The sequence below is a fragment of the Ambystoma mexicanum genome, chromosome 10, assembly GCF_040938575.1.
Source record: "Ambystoma mexicanum isolate Mex_15411 chromosome 10, UKY_AmexF1_1, whole genome shotgun sequence".
Classification (NCBI taxonomy): Eukaryota; Metazoa; Chordata; class Amphibia; order Caudata; family Ambystomatidae; genus Ambystoma; species Ambystoma mexicanum.
Genome location: NC_090932.1, coordinates 789,719,019 through 789,743,339, shown reverse-complemented (window position 1 = coordinate 789,743,339; position 24,321 = coordinate 789,719,019). Strand labels below are relative to the sequence as shown.

Sequence of the window (24,321 nt, the reverse complement as noted above, 5' to 3'; positions counted from 1 at the left end):
CTCTGTGAATCTTATTCACCACCCTGTTCATTAGTGGGAAAAACATAAGCAAACTTCCTGGACCAACTCATCCATAGGGTGTTCCCCTTGGAGTCCGGTTGGGGAAACCTGGATGCAAAGTCTGGGCATTGGTTGTTTTCTTTTGTAGCGAACAAGTCTAGCTTGGGGTAACCCCACTGTGAGAACATGTGATCTACGACGCTTGTGTTGAGTCGCCATTCATGCTCTTCTGGTAGGTGATCTCTGCTTAGCGATTCTGCTAGGGTGTGGAGTTCCCCCGGAACATATTGGGAAGTCAGGAACATCCCCCGTCTGAGTGCCCATTTCCATATTTTCTGTGCTAGTTTGGACAGATTCGGAGAATGTGTGCCCCCCTGCTTTTTGATGTAGAACATTGCAGTGGTGCTGTCTGTTAGGATCTGTACCGACTGATTTGTCAGCTGTGCTTCGAATGCTTGGAGCGCTTTGAATATTGCTAGAAGTTCCAGCAGTTTGATATGGTTTTGTGCAGTGATGTAAGTCCACAGACCATGTGCTGAGAGATAAAGGTGGTGTGCCCCACCACCTGGAGAGTGATTCATCTGTTGTAACTACCACTTGCACCGCCGATCGTGGAAGGGCTTTCCTTTAAAGGATTCTTCTTTGTCCACCAGTGAAGGGCTTGTACTAGGGTTGGCAAAACAACCACTAGATCGTACCAATGACTGCTTTCCTGATACCACTGTTTCGCCAACTACTCCTGCATCGGGCGCATGCGCAAATGTGCGTGTGGGAACAGGTAAATGCAAGATGCCATCATGCCGAGCAAACGCATAGCTTTGCGTACGCTTATCTGGTGACCAGCTTGATACTAAGGTATTTGCAGTAGCATGTTTTGGATTCTTGCCTTCTATGGAAAGACTAGCCCTTCCTTCCCTATTTATGCCAGCTGCTAGGAACTGTTTGGTCTTGTTCGCTACAAGGCTTGATTTTTTTCCCGTTTATTGAGAAGCCCAATTGGGAAAGAAGGTTTATTGTTCTTTGAGTATTTTGCCTCCAAATTTGGGGCGACTCCCGTGATCAGCCAGTCGTTCAGGATGGGGTACACTGGGATTGCCTCCCTGCGCAGGTGCGCTGCCACCACGGCCAGTACCATGGTGAATACCCTTGGAGCAGATGCTATTCCGAAGGGTAGCACTTTGAATTGGTAGCGCTGGTTGGCAATCTTAAAACCAAGAGTGTTCTCTGTTCTGGGAACATTGAAATATGAAAGTAGGCATGTTTCATATTCAAGGTTGCTTTAGCAGTGGGATTACTTCTTGTAGCGTTGTCATGCAGAATTTCTGTGGCTTGACAGATGTTTGCAGGGCCCAGGTATAATACTGGACTCATTGTTAGATCTTTCTTTGGCACAAGGAATTCGGTTAAAAAGATAATCTTGTTTACCTGGTTCGCCAGGACAATTTCGATAGCGTCCGTTAGCAGAAGGGTTGCGACCTCATCTGAAAGGATGCATTGCTCCTCCTTTGTGGTTGATCTTTGACACAGTGGATGGTTGGAGGGTTGCTGCAGTAATTCCACAAAATAACCGCCCGCTACAGTTGATAGCACCCACTTGTCCGAGGCGATTCCCTCCCATGCGTGGGTGAAGTGTGTTAAAAGCCCTTCTACTGGAGAGGCATTGGAGGGGTCCTGAAGCGAATGCTCATTTTTTAGGTGTTTCTCCACCTCTGGAAGTGGAGGACCTCCCCTGGCAGCGAGATCTACGCTGGCTCCCTTTGGAAGCCTTGAGAGGCTTGTCCTTGATTGGAACCCAGGATGAGCCCTGATTTTGGCTATATACGGAACCCCTCTGCAAGGTTTGTCCTCTAAAGTGACGAAAATGATTTCCACCTCTTTGGCCTGATGGTTTATTAGTGAGATGACCTAAAGACTTAGGAGTGTCATACTCTTCCTTAGCGCTTTTTAACACATCCTCAACTGCTTTGCTGAACAGGACATTAGGTTCTATAGGCATATTGAGGAGCGTTGCCTGCGTCTCTAACGCAAACCCTGATTGGCATAGCCATGCATGGCATTTTACGATTGTCCCATCAGCGATGATCCTACCAGCATTATCTACAGCATCCAAGTTATTTTTTAGGATGCCTTTCCTTCCGCTACTGCGAGAGATAGTTGAGATTTTAGAGGTTCTGGGGCTGAGGCCATTAAAGCTGCAATCTCCTCCCACTTGTGGCAGTTGTAGCTTGCCAGCAAGGTGGTATGGTTGGCAATCCTGGTTTGAAAAGCCGCGGAGGTGGCCACTTTCCTCCTGAGAGTGTAGATTTTCTTGCTCTCCTTATCGGGGGGTGCACATCTGATGAAGCTAAAAGTGTTCCAGCCTCTTTCTTGTCGTGGTCACTACTAATTAATCTGGTTTTATTTGGCCCACTATGTACAGTGGGTCAGGATGGAACATTTTCTCAATACGCGGGTTCACCGCCCACATTGGACTTGGGGTTACTAGAGAGGGTTGCATTCCTCTCTGTATTGACTGTAGAATAGGTATAAATTGGGTAACAGCCTTTCTGTCCCCCAATATGTCCTCTACAAAATCCTTGTCCAATTGTGTTTACTGGGTTTGAATTTGGAAATGCTCTGCTGCTTTCAAGAGCAGGTCGTTAAATTGTAGTTGGTTGTCCATCGGTGAGTCGGCCACCAGCGGGTCTACGTGATCAGGAGAGGGTAAGATGTAAACGTCCTCCTCATCATAGTAATGGTCTACTTCCCCTAGCGTATCTTGCTCCTCAGAGTCTGTATGGAGATCTTAGAGATCAAATTGGTCAGGGTCTTGCTGGGGGGGTAACTTGAAGGGTGTCTGGGCATGCCCTTTTTGGTGGGGGTTATGTGGATGATGTGCCACTAGTTGGTGGTGTGTTTTGTAAGCCTTGTATTGCCTGAGGATTTTTTCCCAAAAATCTGCCCTAAAGGACATACGCCACATTACTACATCAATGTCTTCAGAGGACCATTGTGAGGAACTTGGTATGGTTACAGGAATGTGAGGTATTTCTGAAGTAGGCTGCAGCTTGTGTTTCATAGGTGATGCTTTAGTACCCTACCCTTTGGAACCCCACTCTTTCTCTTTGTGTGATGCACTCACTTTCTCCCCATGGGAATGGCGACTCTTTGAGCATGTAATATTTTCGAGGTCTTGGCGTCTTTTGCCGATTTCGACATTAATGATAAATGTCGAATTTCAGCATACGGGAGAGCGAGAGGTGCGTCTTCTGATGCTCGGATCTCGGCTGTTATATTGGACACGACGTCTGCGTCGTCTTTGTCTTGTGACTTTGGGAGTCTGTCGTGAGGCGAAGGTGATCTTGAGTGCCGAGAGGACAGGTAACTAGTGGACATATCCCTCGAAGCTGTGTGTGGCCGTGTAGACAATGCTATTGTCGACTTTTGGCTGTGGGGTATGTGTTTTCGATCGGCTGTCTTGTGTGTGCTACTGCTGCGGGTGTCGTCCCCGTAACAGCGCCACCAGCCTGTCTGATGTGGTTAGGGCTAGCACATGGAAATCAGTAGTTTCCCCATCGCCTTAGTCGTCCAAAAAGACTCCGATGCTGCCGTCGCTGGATGCACCCTCCACATCCAGGGCGGCCTCGGCATGCATCGTGTGGTGCGCCCAACGTTTGGTCTTTCGTTCCTTTAGGGTCTTTGGTCTGAAGAGCTGGCAAGCTCTACAGTGGCCTTCGTTGTGGTCCCTTGGAAGACAGAGGTTGCACACCTGGTGGTTGTCCTTCCAGGAAATTTTTTGTTGCAACTGGGGCAATATTTAAAGGATGTATTTTCCATAATTGGATGGGAAAGTAGGTAGGCGAAAATAGAGAGGGCAAGGGGAGATATGCCCAACCCCCAATCTCCCTACCGTCTGGGTCGAGGCCCGGTGTGGCCTTCCAAGACCAAAGGGGTGTCATCGAGTCAAGTTCTTTGTCTGACCACGTTCGTCCTTAACACCGCCGTCGAAGATGATCCTCGAAGGTCAGTAATATAACGTTATTAAACAATGCCGTTAGCCGAAATGGAACTCCACGTTATAGTGTTGATGATGATGGCGGAAAAAAACAATCTGAGGGACCTCGAAGCGTGACGGACAATGGGGTACAGTGGACGTCACTGTAGGGATGGTATTACTGGCACACCCTGTCGATGTCCCTTTCCGAGTTTCGAAAACAACTGTAATACTCTGCAGCTTCCACAAGATGTCGGCCTATGCATAGCATGTGATCGAAGCAGATTCCACAAGCCTCAGAAATTGTTTTACATAATATGCTAGATATAACTTCTATCTACAAACTGTCAAAACTTTGTGTTGATCAGAGCTTCCATTGCGACGCAGCAATTTCTTTAGGGATTCAACATTTAATGTGAGATTTCCCTCATTTAAATTTGAATCAGGTTTTCTAGTGTGGAGTTGCAGATGTTTTCCTACAAGTGGCAGTGGCAGTGCATTGCCTACATTCTCCTTTTGCATGCTATTCATATATTCAGAGTACATGTATTTTGCTAAGTGTAGAGTTCCTTAACCTCTTGCTAATGCATTTTTTTTAATGGCGGAACTGTACTTTGATAAATGACGAAAAGCCCATGAAGTTCGGTTTCAGCTCAACCATCTGCTAAGGCTCGGGCTGGCCTCCAGAACCAGTTTGGACAGACCCAAGGCCCTTTGTGTCAGCTCTACATTCTTTGTGATGGTACATAAGTGGGGCTAGGCCTGTGAGGTTAAGTTCTGTAAATGGTTTCAATTCCCCCATTTAAACAGTTTCTAAATTCCCCCTTTCAATCACCAGATTCCCATAGTTCCATATGAATGTCAAATGCAAGGTCTCCAAATGAAATATACGTATGGTAGAATGAGTTGGAACTTTTATTTTTGTCCCCATTCCCCCACAACAAGAAAAAAATAAGCACTGTGGGCCAGCGTCGAGCGCTCCACACACCCTATATTGCATGGGTGATCTCCTGAAGGCTGCCTGTTGCTGCTATAGGCAATTGTTATATTCCATCAAGGTATAATTCAAGGTATAATTGCTTGCTGGCCCAGTTGGGCGGTTTAAATCTGAGCATTTCGTTTGCACTTACATCATGGCCACCGCATCCTCAGCCATCACACCTGCTTACTCATTGGCCAGCTCACACACAAAGAACCAATCGTGGGCGCGGGCAGGTGAGAGCCAGCCCACCCCCAAGTCCCTTTCCCAAGGCCCCTGTCTGGGCCTAGGAGGGCTCAGAGGGCCCCCTCCTGTTTCCACCACAAAGCATGGAACAGCCCCCAGGTGGATAGCTGGCTGTTACCATACAAACCTGAGCCCCTGCAACTGAATGCACCCTGCAAAATACCAGTGATTGATGACTGAGCATTGGAACTGCCTCTCCACTAATCCCTAATCTGTTGAACCAAGGTTTTCCTCTGACTTCCTTGCCTCACTTAATCTCACTCATTCCTTCCTACATCACATTTTGTCCTTTTGAAAATGCGAAAACCTGGTGTATCATTAAGGTCTATCACACTGGCACTATCTTGGTTCAGGGTCCCTAACCCAACCTCCTCCTCCTCTTTGACCGGCGTCTGCCATCCCTCATTTATTTCCTCCCTAATCCTGCTGCTGCTCCTTCGTCTCTCAATGCCCCCGCCCCCTGACTGGTGTACCACACCCCAGTACCCCTTCTCAGAAAACCAAAAAAGATGGAGCTTGCATCTAACTGCGCTTAATGCTTGTTCTGCCATCAAACACTCTGCCGACATCTGCCTCCTTCTTGAAGACCGTGACCTCGATATCCTTGCTCTTACCAAGACGTGGTTCAAAGCCAGCTCAGTCACTGCTTTTGACTCCCTTCTCCCTGATGGCTATAAGATCATCTCCAAGCCTTGCCCTAACTGTGCAGGTGGAGGGATTGCTCTCATCTTCCCTGAGTGGGTTCCTTCTTCAGTCATACCCACCCAACCTTCCTCTTCATTCGAGAGCCTGGTTTGCAGGTTGGCCATCTCACCATTGCCACCATCTACAGGCCACCTGGCTCTATCACCCTGTTCCTCTCTGAATGGGCCGATTTCTCCTGCTCTCTCCTCACTACCTCCACTAAACTCCTTCTCATGGGCGATTTCAGCATCCACCTTGACTTCTCAACCAGGTCTTCCACTCTCTTCCATGACCTCTGCACCTCCCTCTCCATTCTCCCTTCTGGTCCTACCCACTCAGCTGGACACACGCTTGATGCCTTCATCCACACTGATCTTTCACTCTCCTCCTCACTGACCACCCCACTCTCCTGGTCAGACCACTCTCTCCTCTTACCTTGGTCCTACCGGCCCTCTGACCACGCCTCCAACAGCAATGCCAACCTCGTTCACGAACATCCGTCGGATGAAATGAGTGTCAGTTGCTGCCTTTGCATCTACCTTCATCCACCCTCTCTCCCCACTACAGACTCTACCTCCGACTCCGCTCTCAGCAACCTCCATCTTGACATTACCAATACCCTTGACATTCTTGCCCCAGTCATGTGGATCTACCTGAAACACACCTGGTAAGACTCTGAACTTGCAGCCCTGAAACTAAAGTGCAGAGCTGTGGAACGGAAATGGCAGACCTCAGGCCCAACCTCTGACAAACAGGCCTGTCGCCTGCTCCAAAGGCAATACAGACTCTCCATCCACACCAGGAAAAGCACCCACATCCAGGCCAGCGTCTCTAGTCCTAAACAGACATTTCAGGATGGAGGACACTCACTTCCTCAAGATCTGCTTCTTCCAGGCTACTGGTTTAGGCATCTCGATCATAGGGACACCGGTTTTATGGAAACTACCCAGCCAAACATCAGAAATTGCTTCAGTTCAATTGGGAATCTCAAACATGGTGTTTTCATGTCAACCATTTGGTCTTTCTTCTGCCCCACTGCGTTTCACTGAAACCAAAATTCAGTTATCATAGCTCTCCGAGGCAGGGGGATAAGGCTAATAATGTATCTAGATGGCATGTTATTTCATGTGCAAATCCCAGACCTTACTCCATCACAATAACATAGCCATTTCCCTTCCTGACCTCGGCTTCCTGAACAACCTTAACAATCAGCTTTGATCTCTTGCTACTACAGATTGGTTTCCCACAGATTAATTCTTGTCCATTTTCCAAGTACAGAATAGAAACTGAAAAGCAATAAAAAAAGAAACTTCCAGTGTTCTACCACTCTGACATACATGTCAGGACCATTGCAAGGATAGTCTTGTCTCCTCTCTTGGTGGCTCCCTCATATGGAAGTCTGGAATGGCAGAGGAATCTTTGGTGCGCGCTCTGACATTATTATTACAGTGTCGGGTGAGAGCACCCCAAGTTGGGGTGTTTGTCGTGGGGTCTCCTCCATGGGTTATCTTTGGACTCTGGAAGAGAAGTCTCTCAATATCAATTGTTTGTAACTTTTGCCACAATCCTTTGCTGTCAAGAATGTCATGATGCAGAGATCCGTTTCCTGCATTCTAAATGTTGGCAGCTCAGTAGATCAACAAGCTGAGTGGCACCAGATCCAACATCTCAGCAGATTTGCCATCTGTGCCTCCATAACCGGATTTCCATCCAGGCTGTGTTCCTCCAATGCATCCATAATACATTAGCAGATTAGAACTTGAGCCACTTAGGAGATCACAGCCACTAGAAGCTTCCCCCTCGGGTGTTTCAAGCCCTCATCTCCTACTGGGACCATCCATTCCTAGATCTTCTTGCCTCTCGCCTCAACAGTTAACTTCCTCACTTCTTCAGCTTCAACTAAATGTAGTGTGATGTTTAGTGGGAGAGCAACATACTTTGATAATTTTTCATAGAGATTATGAATTTAATTGCAAAAAGGCTCTAACCGAGAAAAGAACAACATAAAAACAAGGATGTGGGAAAATTATTTGGAAGTTCTTATCCTATTTTCTTTGGAAACATGTGCCAAAAACAAACAAAAAACAAGAGGTGAAGGCCAGCATCTTATACTGTAAGCGTGCCATTGAAGTTGCACTTCAATAACGAACACTTCTGTATCAAAAGAAGCGTGAAACAAAAAAAGGGCTCTTTGACCTGTATGACGTGGATAACACAGTAGGTAGAAGGAAACCATGGTGAGGAGGGGACGGGCAGTGGGATTGCTCTGCATGCAGCCAGCCATGGCTTTATGTTTGTATGTATGTTTGTTTATTTATTTATTTATTTGTAGAGCGCGCCAGACCCAAAAGGTATCAGGGCGCGAGAATGAGAATACTTTAAGCTTACAAGTTACAGTTGCAGGGTTACATAGACACATAGTTACATGTTAAAACATGTTAACATGAATACAGCAAGAAGTACATATATATATTTACAAGTAAACGGTGTACAGTAGAACAGCAGAGTTCAGTTTGATTGCGAATCAAGTGACTGATATGGCTAGATCTTATCGGTCGTTTTCTTTGAGCCACTTGATAATGTTTAATCTAAAGTGTGGGTAAGACTGGTCAGTCCTTAGAGTAGTTGGTAGGGAGTTCCACAATTGGGCCGCTTTGACCGGGAAACTATTCCCTCAGTTGTAGTAATTTTGAAGGGGGGGTACAGATAGGCAATTTGTGTAGGCTTCTCTGGTGGGTCTCGCTGTGACTCTTCTTTTGAATCTGTCAGGTAGCTTGGTGCTAGGTTATTGAGGCATTTGAATGTTAAGGAAGCTGTTTTCAACTTGATTTTATCAGCAGTGGAGAGCCAGTTGGATTGTCTTCTAACCGTTGATATGAGTTCTCTTTTGGGGATTTCTAGGGCTGCTCTAAAGGCATTGTTTTGCAATATTTGGATTTTCTGAATAATATGTTTGTTGGATACCAAGTAAAGAGTGTTGCAGTAATCCAGTTTGGATAGCACAAGTGCTCTTGCCAGTATGATGCAACTGATCGTGGAGAGATATGGTTTTGCTGATCTGATCAGCTTGCAAGTGTGGGAAGCGGCAGATGCCATAGCGTTCATTTGCTTTGTCAGGTTAAGGAAGGAGTCAAAGTAAAAACCTAGTGTTTTTACCTCCTTGCTGCTTTAATTGTGTGGCCGTCTATGACAAAGGATGAGTAGTCCTGGTTCAGTTTCTTAATGTTCAGTGCAGTCCCTAGTATGATGAGCTCCGTTTTATCATCATTCAGGCATAGACCGTGTTGTGCCATCCATGCCTGGATGATGAGGTATATCCTGTTCACCATGGCCAGATCGTGTTTATAATCCCCAGAATGTGGGATGAGAATCTGGGTGTCATCTGCATAGTTAGTGTAGGTGACATCTAGAAGGGCCAGATCATCAAACAGGGACTTAGTGAAAATGTTATACATGGTAGCGGAGACGCATGATCCCTGGGGTACACCACATTTAATGAGAACGGGGTCTGCGGCTGCCGAAGTAGAGAAGACCCTCACAGTTCTTTCACTTAAAAATGATTTGATCCAGGTTATAGCATGTGAGGAGAAATGTGCTGCCGATTCTAGGTAGGTATAAAGCACTTTGTGATCCACCAGGTCAAACGCTGCTGAGAGATCCAAAAGAAGAAGCAAGGCAGTTTTTCCCTGGTCTCTAAGCTCAGCTCGCCAACCTGGGTTTTAAGATCAATAAGTGCTGTTTCGGTACCGTGCTGTGGTCTGAACCCGATTTCCGGGTACCTAGGAGTTGGTGCAGCTCCATGAATGTGTGGATCTGTAGGTAAGCCACTCTACCTAATATTTTTAGTAGAAATGGCACCGTGGTGATCGGCCTGTGATTTGTGGGTATGGCCGGGTCCAGTGTTTGCTTCTTAAGGAGAGGGAGGACCCAAGATTGCTTGGTATCATGCCTGAAGAGAATGAGGCATTGATGAGTTTGGCGATAAATGGTGATAAATCTCTAGCAGCATCTTTTATTAATTGTGCTGGGCAGTTGTCACCTCGACAGTTTGACAGTTTAAGCAAGAGTATTATTTTCTCAACCTCTAAAATTGAGACTTTTGTAAAGTTAAATCTTTGCTCAGGTTTGGAGGTAATGAGTGGTTCGTCCCTAGGAATAGTGGCAGAGGTATATTTTGTTTTTTCTTGTCAATTTTGAGTTGGAGGGTAGCAATTTTATCGTTAAGGGCTTTCTGAATGTTGGAGCACCAATTTATATTTTTGACACCGTTATCAGGTATCGGGATAGGGATCTCTAGTTCATTTAGTATTGTGAATAGCCCCTTAGTACCAGATTTTGCTTGCATTATCCTGTTATCAATACTTTCATTTTTGGCTTTCCGTATTTCGGTTTTGTATTTAGTGGAAGCATTAATAAGGACTGCTTTATTTACCTCCGATGGTGCCAATCTCCAAGAGGATTCACACCTGAGTTTTTCTTTCCTTAGTGATTTAAGGTGTGGGGTGAACCAGACATTTAGATGTGCTCTAGGCTTGCTATTTCTCAATTTCAGAGGGGCAATAGTACCCAGGGCATTGGCCATGGCTGAGTTGAATTCGTTAACTAGAGATGTTGGATCTAGTGTGTCAGGTAGCGCGTTTAGTGTGGGGAGGATCAGTGGTAATAACCTGTCAGTGGTTCTATATTGTTTTTATTCCTTGTTGGCATGGGTGGTGCTAGTGTATTATCTTGAGGTTGGATAGTTTTAGCGTCTATAGAGAAGGCTATAAGAGCATGATCTGTCCACACTTGTGTTCTGATAGAAGTAATGGTTATGTTACATTTGTGGTCAGCTACCCAGGAGTGTTCGACTTTTCTCGTGGGTGGGCTGTAATACTCTTTGGGCAAAACCAAGCTCTGAGAGGACATTGGCTATGTTAGTCGCCTGTACATCTTTGTGGTCATTAAAGCCCAAGTTCATATCCCCTAATAGGAGGGCTTGTGACAAATGTTTTAAAGTTGTCTGAAAGGATCGTAGAGATGTCCTCTTCGAAAGATCCAATGGGGCCTGGTGGTCTATAGATAAGGTGTATGTTAATGGTTTGGGAATTAGATGTTAGGAGTTTGGCTGTTAAGGACTTGCATGATTTAGTGTGCAGGGGTGTTTCTACTTTTATTGTTAGGTTAGTTTTAGCAATAATGGCTATGCCTCCCCCTCGGGATTTAATTCCATCTTCTCTAAAGATAGTATAATTGGGGGGCATAGCGAGCATCAGGGACGGGCCAGCCGCTTGGTGTAGCCAAGTTTCGGTAATAGCTAAGAAGTCATAATTATCGGTTTGTATAATATCTGCAATTTCTGTGGCATGGGCTATTAATGACCTGGCATTAATAAGTGCTCCTTTAAGGAGTGTGTTCAGTATTGGTAGCGAAGGACAGGCAGGTTTGTTGTTTTTTGACTAGGCTAGTGCGTAGTTTGCAATATTTATCTGTATTGCAATTATGGTTGGTATCAGCATTTGTTAAGGAGTGGTTTTGTTTAGTGGTATCCTTGTGACAGTTTCTGCTGTTGGCATATGCAGTATGATACCTAGCTGGCGGTTCGTATATTTTAGGTAGTCTTGAGCGTAATTTGAAGTTCCTGCGTATAAGGTCACATAGGGTGTTAGTTTTAATAAGGTTGGGAGTGGATACCTTTTCTAAAGGCTGTTCAGAGTCTACGGTGGTCACGGGCAGTCTGGTGTAACAGTGAAGCATTTTAGTAGTTCTATCTTGCAAAGGAAGGCTTGTTGGCGCCTTTATGGACCAAGGAATGGTCAGATAGAGGAGGATAGTGAGCATTCTGTCCTAGGAATGTGTGGCTATTTCTGGAAGCGAGCAGCAGTGCTGAATAGATAGGTCCCAGGCAAGTTTAATTTAGCAGAGTTTCCAGTATTGTACAGTACCCTGGCTAGCTATAGTTCAGTTAGTAAGTCTCTGAGTTAGCAGCGAGCGTTTAGCTTTAAATTTCTTCTAAAACAGTACTGGCCCCTAAGTAGGATCAGTGGACTGGCGGTATTAGAGACATGCAATAACAGACATTGGCCATAGTATGAGATATACAGTTTTACCAAAAGTGATGTTCATATATGCAGGTTGGCAGGCATTCCTATTTAGGTCGACAGGTAATGGATTGCTATTATGTAGCATATGCTAGCTATATTTGACACTTTTAGTAGGCAAATATTCTTCTGTCTCAAAGTATATCATGGAAGCAAGACTCCTTTAAAATGTACTCAATCAGGCATACAGAATTAGTTTGTCAGCGACAGCAGTGGTTACATTGGACTGTGTAGCTACAAGGCAAGGGTACACTATATTGCTAATAAGTACAGTATATATGTATATAAACAACTCGAGCAGGCATAGCGGGGCTTGCAAGAATGTTTTTGTTCAAGTCTGTGCGTGGAGTGGACTCACCTAAGTGTCCAGGGTTATATTTTCCTGGTTGTGGGGTTGTGAGGGCAAGTACAAAAGTATCTGTGCGTATGTAGTCCGTGCAAGCAGCTTTCTGTTTTGGAGATATAAGCAAATACCGGCTGACAACAAGTGCTGTCATGTCATGAGTTAAGCGTGCATTACGGAAAACGTGCTCCTGGAAGTGTCACGTGTAAGTTTTAACCAGCATAAGGTGTCGAACTGAATTAAGTTTTTCATCGGTAAACGGATCTTACACTTACAGGTTTACTCTGAAGAGCCCTTTGAATCCAGGTGAACGAGTTAAACAGTTATTTCACCCACATTCTAATCTGTTTCTGCACAGGGTGAAAAGCTACTGCCTTCTGCGGTAGAAAGCCATTGCAGTCATGATCTGCCCAGCTTTCTGTAACTCTTACTGCAGCTGATATTGAGTCTGGGGTTGGGGGAATCTCCACCGCGTGCTCAATGTAGATGTTAAATGTTAAAAGGTATTTGTACCGTGCACCGTCACCAACGGAATTGGTCCCCAGGCGCTCAGGCGGATCTGTAAATGATAAAGGTGGGATGGGTTAGTAAGGTGAAGGAGGGAGTAGGATAGTGAGAGGAGTGGTGTTCTGTTGGCAGCTTCAGCTCAGTATACACCGGGTGCTGAGCTTTGGTGCGGGTATCAGGTCGGAGTCAGTCAGCGTGTGCTGTTGTTCCGGCTTATGAGTTGTTGCAGTGTTGTGAAATGCGTGTGGCTTGTTGTGCGAGAGATGGTTGTGTGAGTTTTTTGCGTGAGATAAGTATGCAGAGTTTGCGCTTATATTGGCTAGTGGGTTACCTGACCTTTACCATGCTAACATTCACAGTTCTCTCTGAGTGTGGCACTTGTTGGCCCTTACATTCCCATCTAGACGCGGCGCAGGCCAATGTTTAGGACTTCAACCAGGTGTGGTCATGCCAACATTCACACTTTTATATAGATGCGGCGCAGGATAGAGTTTAGAGATCCGTCCAGGTGTGGGTCTGCTAATATTCACAACTCCAGGTGTGGCACACGCTAGCATTCATTTTCCTAGGCGCAGGCATGTTGTCCTTCAATCAATCCTATCCAGATGTGACGCAGGCCAACATCTATCTAGGTGCGTCTGCCGGTCTGGATATGTTTGTCCAGTACGTACGAGTGGGAGAGTCACTTGAGGGCTTTCGTCAGGGTCTCAGTGTGTGGTCAGTCTCTGCAGCCTTCATTTGTGGCTTATTCCATGATGTCTTATGCTCTGTTGAATGGTTGGTTCTTTGGTTTGAGTGTTTATCCAATTTGAGAGTGGCCGAAATTGGAGTTATTTCCATCATTGTTTTAATGTCTGGCCATTCTAGTGCGTCTCCGCTGTGGTTACGCTTTGAAGAGCCATGATTTGAGGAGTTTCCTGAATGCTAGGTGGTTTGTTGTATTCCGTATATTCTTAGGTAGGTCATTCCAGATTTTGGGTGCCTGGTGAGAGAAAGACGATCCTCCGAGTTTTTTTCTGTTGTAGGGTTTTGGTTCCAGGCGTATGTCGGTGCTTGATCTTAGTGTTCTTGTCGGTTGATGTAGGCGTAGTTTGTCGCTTAGGAAGCCAGTGTAGTATTTCTAGTGCGGGTGTTATGTGTTCTCTTCTGGGTAGCTTGAGGAGGAGACTGGCTGCTACACTTTGTATGTGTTGCAGTATTTTTTTTAAGTTGTTCTGGCATGCCCAGGTATAGGCTATTGGCATAGTCGACTCTGGACATAAGAGCGATGATGGTAAGTGTTTTGTTGGCGAAAGACACGAACGGAAGGATCCTTTTTGCTGCTCGCAGGAGGAAGAAACATTTCTTGATTACCGAGTTTACTTGTGGCTCGAGAGTGAGATTGTTATCCATTAGGACCGCTTGGTTTTTTACAGTTGATGATGGTTCTGGTGTGGTGTCGAGCTCTCTTGGCCAGGGGATGTAGGTGATGTCTCCTCCCTTTTTTGAGACAATCATTATCTCTGTTTTGCCTGGGTTGATTTTGAGATGGTTGAGGTTCATCCAGTTGAATATGTTGCAAAGGCAATTCTCTAGTGTGGTGTTTTCTTCTCGGGTGTCTTGTATGTTGCAGATTATTTGAGTATCGTCAGCGTAGTTGTAGCATGTGAGGCCGTGTTTTTTGATGAGTTTGATTAATAGGTACATGTAGATGTTGAATAGGAGCGGGGAGAAGGATGATCCTTGTGGTACTACGCACGTGGAGACTCTGGGTTTGGATTTACAAGGTTTCATCCATATTGTTTCTGTTCTGTTTGTTAGGAAGGATTTGATCCAAAGTAGGGCAGTGTCAGTTATCCCTAGTCCTTCTAGTCTCTTTATGAGGATGGCGTGGTTGACAGTGTCGAAGGCTGCAGAGAGATCAAGGAGAATCAGGGCGGTGCTGTTGTCGGAGTCTGCGTTTGTTTTTAGGGCGTCCCATATTGACAGGAGAGCCGATTCTGTTCCTCTCATAGGTCTGAAGCCAACTTGTGCCTAGGCAATGCTCTTCTATGAATTCTTGGGTTATTTGGTAGACGTACGTTTCTAGCAGTTTGGCTATGTAGGGTATGTTGGAGATGGGTCTGTAGTTAGATAAGTCCTCAACGTTTCCTGTTGTGTCTTTGAGTAGCGGCTTGATGTAAGCCGATTTGAAGGCCTGCAGTACTTTACCTGTTGAGATTGAGAGATTGAGGAGGTTCCTGTGGTATTCCATTGGGGTTCCTTGTTTGAGAGTTGATTTGTATATGTCCGGGGGGCAAGGGTCTTCAGGAGAGCCTGACTTGTTGCTTTGGTTTACCAGTTTGACGAAAGCCTCAACTGATATTTCTGGGAAGTTTCGTAGCTTGTTTGCATGTTCCTCGTCTGTGTCGATGGGGTTTGAGCTGTAAATGCTTGGTCTGTTTTGTATGGTGTGTTGGATGGTTATTTTGTTTTTGAAGTGGTCTCCGAGGTCCTCGTAAAGTTTTGTCGATGCGATTGGCGTGTTGTTGCAGGCCGGTGGGTTTTTTATTTCGTTTATGATTTTGAATAGTTCTTTTTGAGCGTTTGGTGCTCTGAAGATTCGGTTGTCGTAATGTTTCCTCTTTGCTTTTTGTATTTCCTTTTTATATGCGCGGATCTGTTGTAGGAATTTCAGTTTGTTTGTAGTGGTGTTGTTGGTCCTCCATTAAGATTCTAGTTTTCGGTTTTTCCTTTTCATGGTGTTGAGTAGTGGGGTGAACCATTGTGCTGTAGTTTTCTTGCGTGATGGGGTGTCAGGGTTGTTGCGATCCAGGTGTGAAGTAGGGCAACTTTTTTGTCTAGGTCTGCTTCTTCCATGGTTGATGCTTGTGGTTTGCTGAGTTCTAGGAGCTCGGTTAGATTGGAGTTTTTTATGGTTCTCCAGTTTCTTTTCATCATGATGGGTTGTTTTTCTTGTTGCTTTTTTGTTGGAGCGGCCGTTGTGATTATGAACGGAATGAAGAGGTGGTCGCTCCAAAGTATTTGAATTGCGGGTGCCGTGGTGATGAGATCCTTGTTGGCGAAGATTGCGTCAAGTGTGTGCCCTGCTGAGTGGGTTTCTCCTTTGACTAGTTGTTGTAGGTTCATGGCTGCTAGTTGGGCGGTTAGGGATTTTTGTGTGGTTGTGGTTTCTTCGTCAAACCAGATGTTGAAATCTCCGAGGATGATCAGATGATTGTACTTGATGGCTAGGTTAGTGATTGCTTCCGTGAAAGCGTCTATGAAAGTTGCATCGTAGGTTGGCGGTCTGTATATCAGTATGAATTTCAAGTTGGTTTTGGGGTTTACTGAAAGTCGTAGTATTAAGGATTCGCATTTATAGATGTTTAGTGGATCTTCCATTTTGATGGCCAGTTGTTCCTTGTGGATGATCGCTAGTCTCCCCCTCCCCCCCCTTAGGTTACAGTGGATTCTCTGGGTGAGATTTTGTTTTGAGGTTATTTGTTGTTCGAGTTTGTAATTGAACAATGACAACGATGATGACCATGATTGCCAGGTGATTTCAACATATTGCCCCTATGGGTGATGTCGTAAAAGTGACAGCCTCTTTTCAAGCTTTAGGACATCCCGCAGTCACCTCATTCAGAAAGAGACTACTAGTAGCTGCTGATTGGATTCCACAATGAAGCTCAACAGACTGCTCATAAAACAGTAGGATTAAACCACTGAAAGAAATGCGCTGAAAAATAAAATGTGATCCATTACAATGTTCACTTAATAAGTGGTGTATGTGCAGATGTGATTCAGTGAAAATTAATCGTTTTCAGAAACTGGCCTCTGATGTGTCTGTGCACAAACCCTTTCAACGCTTTCATGCTAAAGGTGTTTCTAGGACTGGGTAGAGTCACCTTTTTTGCCAAAATCTCCAGCTGCCTTCCGACCAGCATTGCACTAATAATAGGATATTTATAACGCGCATAATACCCAGAGGATTCTAAGCGCGGACCTGGGGATTGAACCTGTGTTGCTGCGTGTCGTCTTGCTTTCAAGGCGAGCACGTTGCCCCTGAGCTATCCTCTCGAGATGCTGTCTCTCCATCCCAGGGCTCTGGAATAGATGCACAGTGTGTATTTTCTACATTCCTACCATGGTGTGAAATGTCATGTCATGTTCTTGAATCATGAAATTTGATGGAGTCGTGCAAGTATTTCATCCAAAGGGAGCACGCTCAAAGATGTTCCAGGATGATAATGGAAATACTACTACACTGGTGATGGGGAAAGTTGTCCTAGCAGGTTATTACTGTTCCTTTACTTATCACATTTCTCCAAACTTTGCTCATCAAATGTTATTTATTGCGTGCAGACAACACATACATATGTTTTACAAGTGAAACGAACCACTTTAGTCTTTACTTAAGTTTCCACAACAGACGAAGTTCTAAATTGCTCAGAGCATGAGGCTTTCTGTGTATGCGAGCATCGCACGTCTCAGACACATGATTACATTTCAGTTTTGATCAACGGTACAGTTTTTCTTAATTTCTTTCAAGGTTTGAAAAGGTTTGCTTAAGCTAAAATACATTTTGCAGGCCAATTATTATTTCATATCGTAGAAGTGAATGAAATGTATACAGATACATTATTCATGAACTAAAGACAACAGAAAACAAACAAAGCTAGGCACTGCTTTCAAAGACTTCCAATTACCAAAAGACACCATACTTATGCATGCAATATTTGTTTTTTTTTTTTAAACACAAGTTTATTTGTTCTTTTCTGATCAGGCTATGCCTAGAATCCAACACCAAACACATTTCTTCATAATTAAAACAATCATCAATCCATGGATTTCAGTCCATTTTATTTCATCTCTACATCAAAAAAGCTAATTAAAAAAATAATAAAATTCCCTTGAAATGATAAATGAAAGTCTAAGTGTCTTCACATAATAACAGGAAACTGACCCTGTGGGAAATGGCAGGTTCTCTCAATTCAAGGTATGTAAAGCTCATTTAAAAGTCTTCATTTGGAATGCCAATATCAAAGACGGTGCACATGTTCGAGGGAAAAATAGAACTTACCAGATGTTCTAATCCATCTTTGACGTTCCCCAAGTCCCTGTAAGAGAACAACAGAAGTTCAAATAGTTGCTAAACCCTTGCCTACAAGAAATTATTACACTCGAAATGTCTAAGGAGAATCGCAATTAAAGTGTTCTTGTATTTATAATCTTCATTCTTTTTCCATTATTTATTTTTGTAATGTTTTCCATTTGCTCATAATGACGGCAGATAAGCAAGAATCTTTAAGTTTTAAAATGCACATGGGAATGCACCTGTGATAAATACACCTACACGATTTCAGTTTGTTGTTTTACTTTGATGGCGAGGGCTTTCCTGTGCCGTGTTGGAGCTACTTGCATGGCTGTATACAACTGTAGCTCTGGTGTGCATTGCAAATAAGGCAAATAAGCCTGTAGCATAGGTTGTGTGGTTGTAGCATACATTAATCACATAACCACTTTCAGAAAAATAGCCAGAATGCTGCCCCCCACAATTCTAGTGGGTGCAGGGAGGATGAGGCTATTAACGTCATTGGCAACATGTTTGGCTTGCTGAGGACATGGACAGTCATATCATCAGCAGAAAAGTGGTTAATCAGTTATTTTTATGAGTGAACAGGTGTTCAATTGATGCCAGGGAACGTATAATTTACTATTTTACTTTTCGTCCCGATAGCCAAGATCTCGAAGAGAAAAAAGGGGCAGACTTTGTCTGCCAAAAAGGGGTGAATGACAGCTTCTGAGAATCCAAAAGAAATGGTAGGTTTGTCCCAAGGGTTTCATCACAAGGGCAAAATACAATCTAGACAAAGAAGTGTACATGAATGTTACATACATTCAATTAAAACAATGATTGAATGTAAATTCATTACCAAAGGCTGTATAAAATCAGCTCAAACTTTCCAGTCACATATTCTACAAACCTATTACAATTATATCAAACTGAAACGAGACATACACATGACAATGACCAAAATAATACATCAAAACGCCAATAACATAAAAACTCAAAGTGCTGAGTGCATAGTAAACAGTACATCAATCGCAAAGTGCTATGTGCGTCCGTAAATCACTAACACATTCAAAATGCATGTATGAAGAGTAAATAAAAACATGGTTGACCGGGGTAGCCCTCCACAATCCTAAAACGTCAGTCTACTAGATGAGACAGATGATCCAACTGTTTGAACCCTCCATGTTTTCTTCAATGATCAGTAATTGAAGAGGCCCTGAAAAGTGTACCTCTTCTCTAGTTTCAACAACTCAAAATCCCGTGTCGGGAAGTTTTCATCAGGACTGGCACGAAACATCTACAAACGAAAATCACAATTCTCAATATATGAGTCATCACTTAAACAGGCGACTGAAATGGCTATTTTATTTAACAAAAAAAAACATCAAAAAATGCTATCCACTTACATACTTATAAACCGGCAAAGATCGACGTCTTCAACCCAAGAGAAACCTAAAGAATAGAACAGGGAAATGGTGGTAAAATTCTACACCAATCCCAAAATGCTGCACCTAATTTAATAAAAAAGGCTTTACACGCTTATTCGTAATGAAGCATCCTTCCACTTTGTTAATGTAACAAAGCTAAGCAAACCTCCAACAGAAGGGTGGCAAAATGTTCAAAAAAGCAAGAGTAAAAAGAAAAAAACGCCCATCATTTAAACTGAATTATCCTACTGGGTTCAAGTACAGTTCAAAAGGGGTTAATTTGTAGATTTCCTCTCCCAACTCAAACCTACCTTCTTAAAAATGGTAGGGCATGTATCCTCTGGGTTTCATAGTGTGCTGGACACAGCGTATTCGCAGACATTCGGTCCCCGACCTAAAGCTATCCTATCAAGGCCATGACTGCAATGTAAAAACGCTCTGTGTGCCTCAGCTCGTATGTCTTGGTAAACTCATGTGACCAGGCAAACATAAAAAGGACGTAGCGCATCTTCGGCACAGAAAGACTAGACCGCTGATGGTATGTATAGTACTAGTGCAGGAATACTATGTGTATATAATAACTTGTGGACCCAATCCAATCAGGAACACAATTACAGTCCATAACCAAGTCAATCAGTGATTCTCAAATGAACAAACCATTGTATACGTGTGTTTATTTAAATCAATTTGGGGAAGTACAGAATAAGTACAACACTTAAGTATTGAACTGTGATAAAACCAGAGAAAATATTGATATCAGTGAAGTCAATTGGTTATAAACTGACATGGAAGCAATGCTAATAAGCAAAGCCAAGTACGCAAGCATAAGTGAATGATTGGGATGAACACTGTCAAGAGATAGACAAACATTGCTAAAAGTCAAGCAGATATAATTCCCCACTACTGAAAGAGATGAATAGTAATGCTAACAAGCAAAGTCAAGTTAGCATAAGTGAATGATTGTGATGAGCATTGCCAGGAGTCAAGCGAGCATTGCCAAGAGTCAAGCGGATGCTATTGCACATTACTGAAAGAAATGATTGGTTGAGAGAAGTAAACCTCTATGCAAGAGAATCCTGGCCAAAGGGCATCAAAGGTTGTAATCAAAAGACCTGAAATAGTGAATACGTTTTATAGCAGGAGAGTGTACTGGGAAGCTTAGGTTGGTCATAGCCAGTGAAAGCTACAGAACCAGTGAATGGTGAGAAAAGAAAAAACAAAGCTTCAAGGGCAAGTGAAAGAAATAAGTCAAGCCTTATTGTGATGCTGGAACTATGGCATAATACGTATGAAGCAGACACAAGAAAGTTGTGTCAGTTGCGTGACCTATAATGTGTGGATTATGTGGTCCAACAACTCCGCCTAGACCATACACACATCCACCTAAGCGAAAGCCACTTTGTGAATGAATAAAGGAAAACCTGTGCAAATTGTACTTAGCAACTTAACTTTATAAACTGGTGAAAGGTAACTACAGAGAAGAGCTGGGAGGCGTCCCAAGGAATTGTGTTACTTTGGAATATTGAATATCCTGAGAAATTGCGTTATTTGGGAACTTTGACAGACTTGAAAGCTTGGGGAAGGGAACCCCTCTTTTGTAAGGCAAACCCCTTTTCCATCCAAGTGCTGGAAGAAGCTTTGAACTTTCATTTGACCAGTTCTTATTTGATGCTGACATCCCTACACATTGTATACAATTAGATATGAGGGCAAGTATAGGTTTTGGACACAGACATTTGCTTTGGATTTCCTGACAGACTATCATAAGTTTCATTTAGGTAGGGAAATCCCACTTTAGCATAGAGCAAGTTAGGCCGTTTTCCAACCCTGCTTTTTTAGTAAATAAAGGTTGGTACTCAAAATCCTATTCAGTTGTCTGTGTCTAATTCAAGATGCCTTCACACCCACGAGACAACATCATTTTGACTGTGGCCCATTGTCAAAATAAATTCCACCAAAAGTGCAGTTAAAGTTGTTGTTTTCATCTTGGATCTATGTTCCACTATGATATGTATTGTATTTTTACCCACATATACCTTCAAACAAAGACATTGTACTGTATAAATGACATGGCTACTTCAAGTGCTATGAAACTTGAAATGCCAGTCCTTTTACTAGATTTGCACAAACAGCAGCTACCACAAGGGTAATGCCCCTTGACCTGCGGTAAACAGAAAAAGTTCTCAAATTCTGAGGATGTTTAGCAGTTAATCTATCTTCCGTAACCCAACGCTGTTTAATGTTTTTACCCTTTTTGAAAGCAAACAATGGAGGCTCTAATTCAGGATTATCAAGTTGCAACAAGTGCCAGTTTTTGCAGATCAATTTTTGAAAAGACAAAACGTAGTGACACACAACATGTTTGGGCTATGAGGCTTAGGATCCGCCTTTACTAGTAGACAACAACTATTTTGATTCTGCACTCTCTTTTTGGCTCACCTAAGCACGTATTTCGGGTAGCCCCTTTCATAGAACCTATTCAGTGCCATCTCAGCTTCTTTTTGAAAATCCTGCAAAAAACAAAATGCAATTGCGTCTAATTTGTAAGAATTGTCCATATGGAACCTTTTCCCTCAGAGCTTTAGGATTGAAACACTTCTAGTGTAGGATAGTGTTCCTATCCATCGGTTTTCTGTGCAAACAATGCCAGTTTCCCTTCAAATGCCTTAATCTGTACATAAAAGAAAGCAATTGACAAATTATCCTTGGTCAGTGTAAGTCATACATTGGGGTTGAGCCGATTAATCCATTCCAAAAATGAATCTAGGTTATCTTCTCTAGAAATCCAAATTACAAGAATGTAATTGATAGAACTCTTAAATCAATTTATGGCTGCAATAAAGGGATTAGAACTAGTGGACATATAAAGCTCTTTGAATTTCACCATAAAAAGGTTAGCCAGATAGGGGGCAAAAGATGCCCCCAATCACTGTCCCTTTTATCTGTTAATAGAATTTGTTTTTAAACCGATAGTTTTCAGTCAATGAAATCTCCAACCATTTCAAAATGAACGTAGTTGGAACGTTGTGAGTGACGATCCGGAGGATAAGACATCCTTGCACACTCATACCGATTCCCCTTGGGGGATGTTATAATATAAAGATACCTCATCCAGGGTGCATAAGAGATGATCCTCTGTATCAAAGGGAAGGCCTTCAATTTTGTTAATCACATCCATGGAATGTGCTAAAAAAAGTCAGTGTCTCAATGGCCAAGTGTTTCAATAAGAAATCAGTACATTTCCCTGCTGGTTTCAAAATGGTGCTGCCAGATTAAACAATAGGACATCCCGGAGGGTTAACGGGATCCTTCTGCATTTTAGGGAGTATAAAGGACTAGTGAGGTTTAAAAATTCAATGTCCTTGTTTGTAAGAAATCCAGCCTCCATTCCCAACTTGGCAACATGTTGAATATGCTCTGCAATGGGCTTGTACATAAAGCCAGGATAAGACTCTTGATTGTCCAGAATTTTGATCGCCTCATCATCATATTTATTGCTGTCCATAACAAGGAACCCCCACCCCTTTATCGTCAATTTTGATCACTATATCTAGATCCTTCTGGAGGGACCTCAACATTTTTTTTCTTTCTACCAAAATGGAAATTGCAGGGGTTTGGCATCTTGGTATATAGCATCCAAACCTTTCAAAATGGTCTTCTCAAAGGCGAGGACCTCTTTAGAAGCCATGTTGTTGGTGGGAATTAATGGGAATGGCAAATGAAAAGGGGTTTATCCCATCTGGGGCACCGGTTTCTCTTGTCCATAAAAAAAAAATTGCAATCTTTTCTTTCGTAGAAACTGTCTGACCTCAATTTCTAACTTCATTTTAGGTGTATTATTGATGGGCACAAAGGTGAGGCCTAATTCCAACACCAACAGTTCTTCCTGCATCAAAGAACTTTTAGATATATTGAAAACAGGGGAGATCTTCATTACCTCCGAAAGACGCTCCTGCTGGTCTTGAAAGTGTCTATTTGTGGAGGTGTGCGTGTTTGGCTGTGTAGAGTTGGGTTCGCCTCTGCCCTATAGCTTGACTGAGAATGGCACAAGTGTCTACGAGTAATGTACAATTCTGTTAGGTTACAGTTTGTTTTCATTATATGTATGCATGGAAATGATGTCAAATTGAGATGCAAAATAGTGAATGCTAACTAGAAGTGCCAATAAAAACATTTAAAAATAAATACAGTTTGCTTTCATTCTCTTTAGAACCTCTTCCCGGGCACTTCCACTTCATTACATTTTGAGTTTCATGGACAAATGGAGTTTCAGGAGGACAAGTACATAATCATTGCTGAGTGAGTTCAGATGTGGAGCAGTCTCTAGTCCCTATTCACCTATTCTTTAGCTATACTGGACACCTATTAAGATATTCAAGCTGTGTATGAAATTCAGACTGCATATGCAGGAGAAGTGAGTCCCTTGGTGCCATCTACTGCAATGCATACGATTGCTTGATATCCAGAGAATTGTCCCGATATATGACCTTTCAGACCTACTAGATAACATACTATTTTTTATTTATTTTTTATTAATTAGGTACATGGTTTGGAAAACAAACCTTTGCAATGACATATATGATATAAAAACAACATTTAATTTGTTTCCTCTTGAATTATAAAATAATTCCCCAAAAAAACATAAAAGGAAAGAAACCAATTCCTGGCACAAATAAAAAAGGAAAAGGAAACCACTCTAATCAGTGTTTGAGTCCATAAACTGAACGGGAAGAGAAGAGTAACATACTATTAATTCCAAACCATATCTCTTTACTTAAACTGGCAGAAACACGTAGTAGACATGATTGTGTAGTAAAATGCCACTTCTTGTGAAACTGGAAAAATAATTAGCTGTTTAGGGCTGGAAGAACAATTTGAACCTCCATGTCTACATGTTGGCCTATTTTATTAGTCACCATGGACAGGGGTCTTAAAAACCAAGATGAGAGATCACTTAGAGCGGTTATCTGATCTCCAAGCTTCATGAGCTGTGAGATTAGACTACCATACTTTCCCTGGAACCCAGCCTTGCAGCAATGAGTTA

The 24,321-nt window shown here is 43.1% G+C and overlaps 1 protein-coding gene across 1 annotated transcript in view; it reads right to left on the bottom strand.

The window, feature by feature from the left end:
• Nucleotides 1–24,321, bottom strand: part of RSRC1 (arginine and serine rich coiled-coil 1) — a 1,885,372-nt gene that overhangs the window by 1,057,689 nt on the left and 803,362 nt on the right. The window contains exon 5 of the mRNA XM_069618446.1: nucleotides 17,857–17,893. Within this exon, the coding sequence (XP_069474547.1) occupies nucleotides 17,857–17,893 (37 nt within the window). The remainder of the gene's footprint in view (nucleotides 1–17,856; nucleotides 17,894–24,321) is intronic.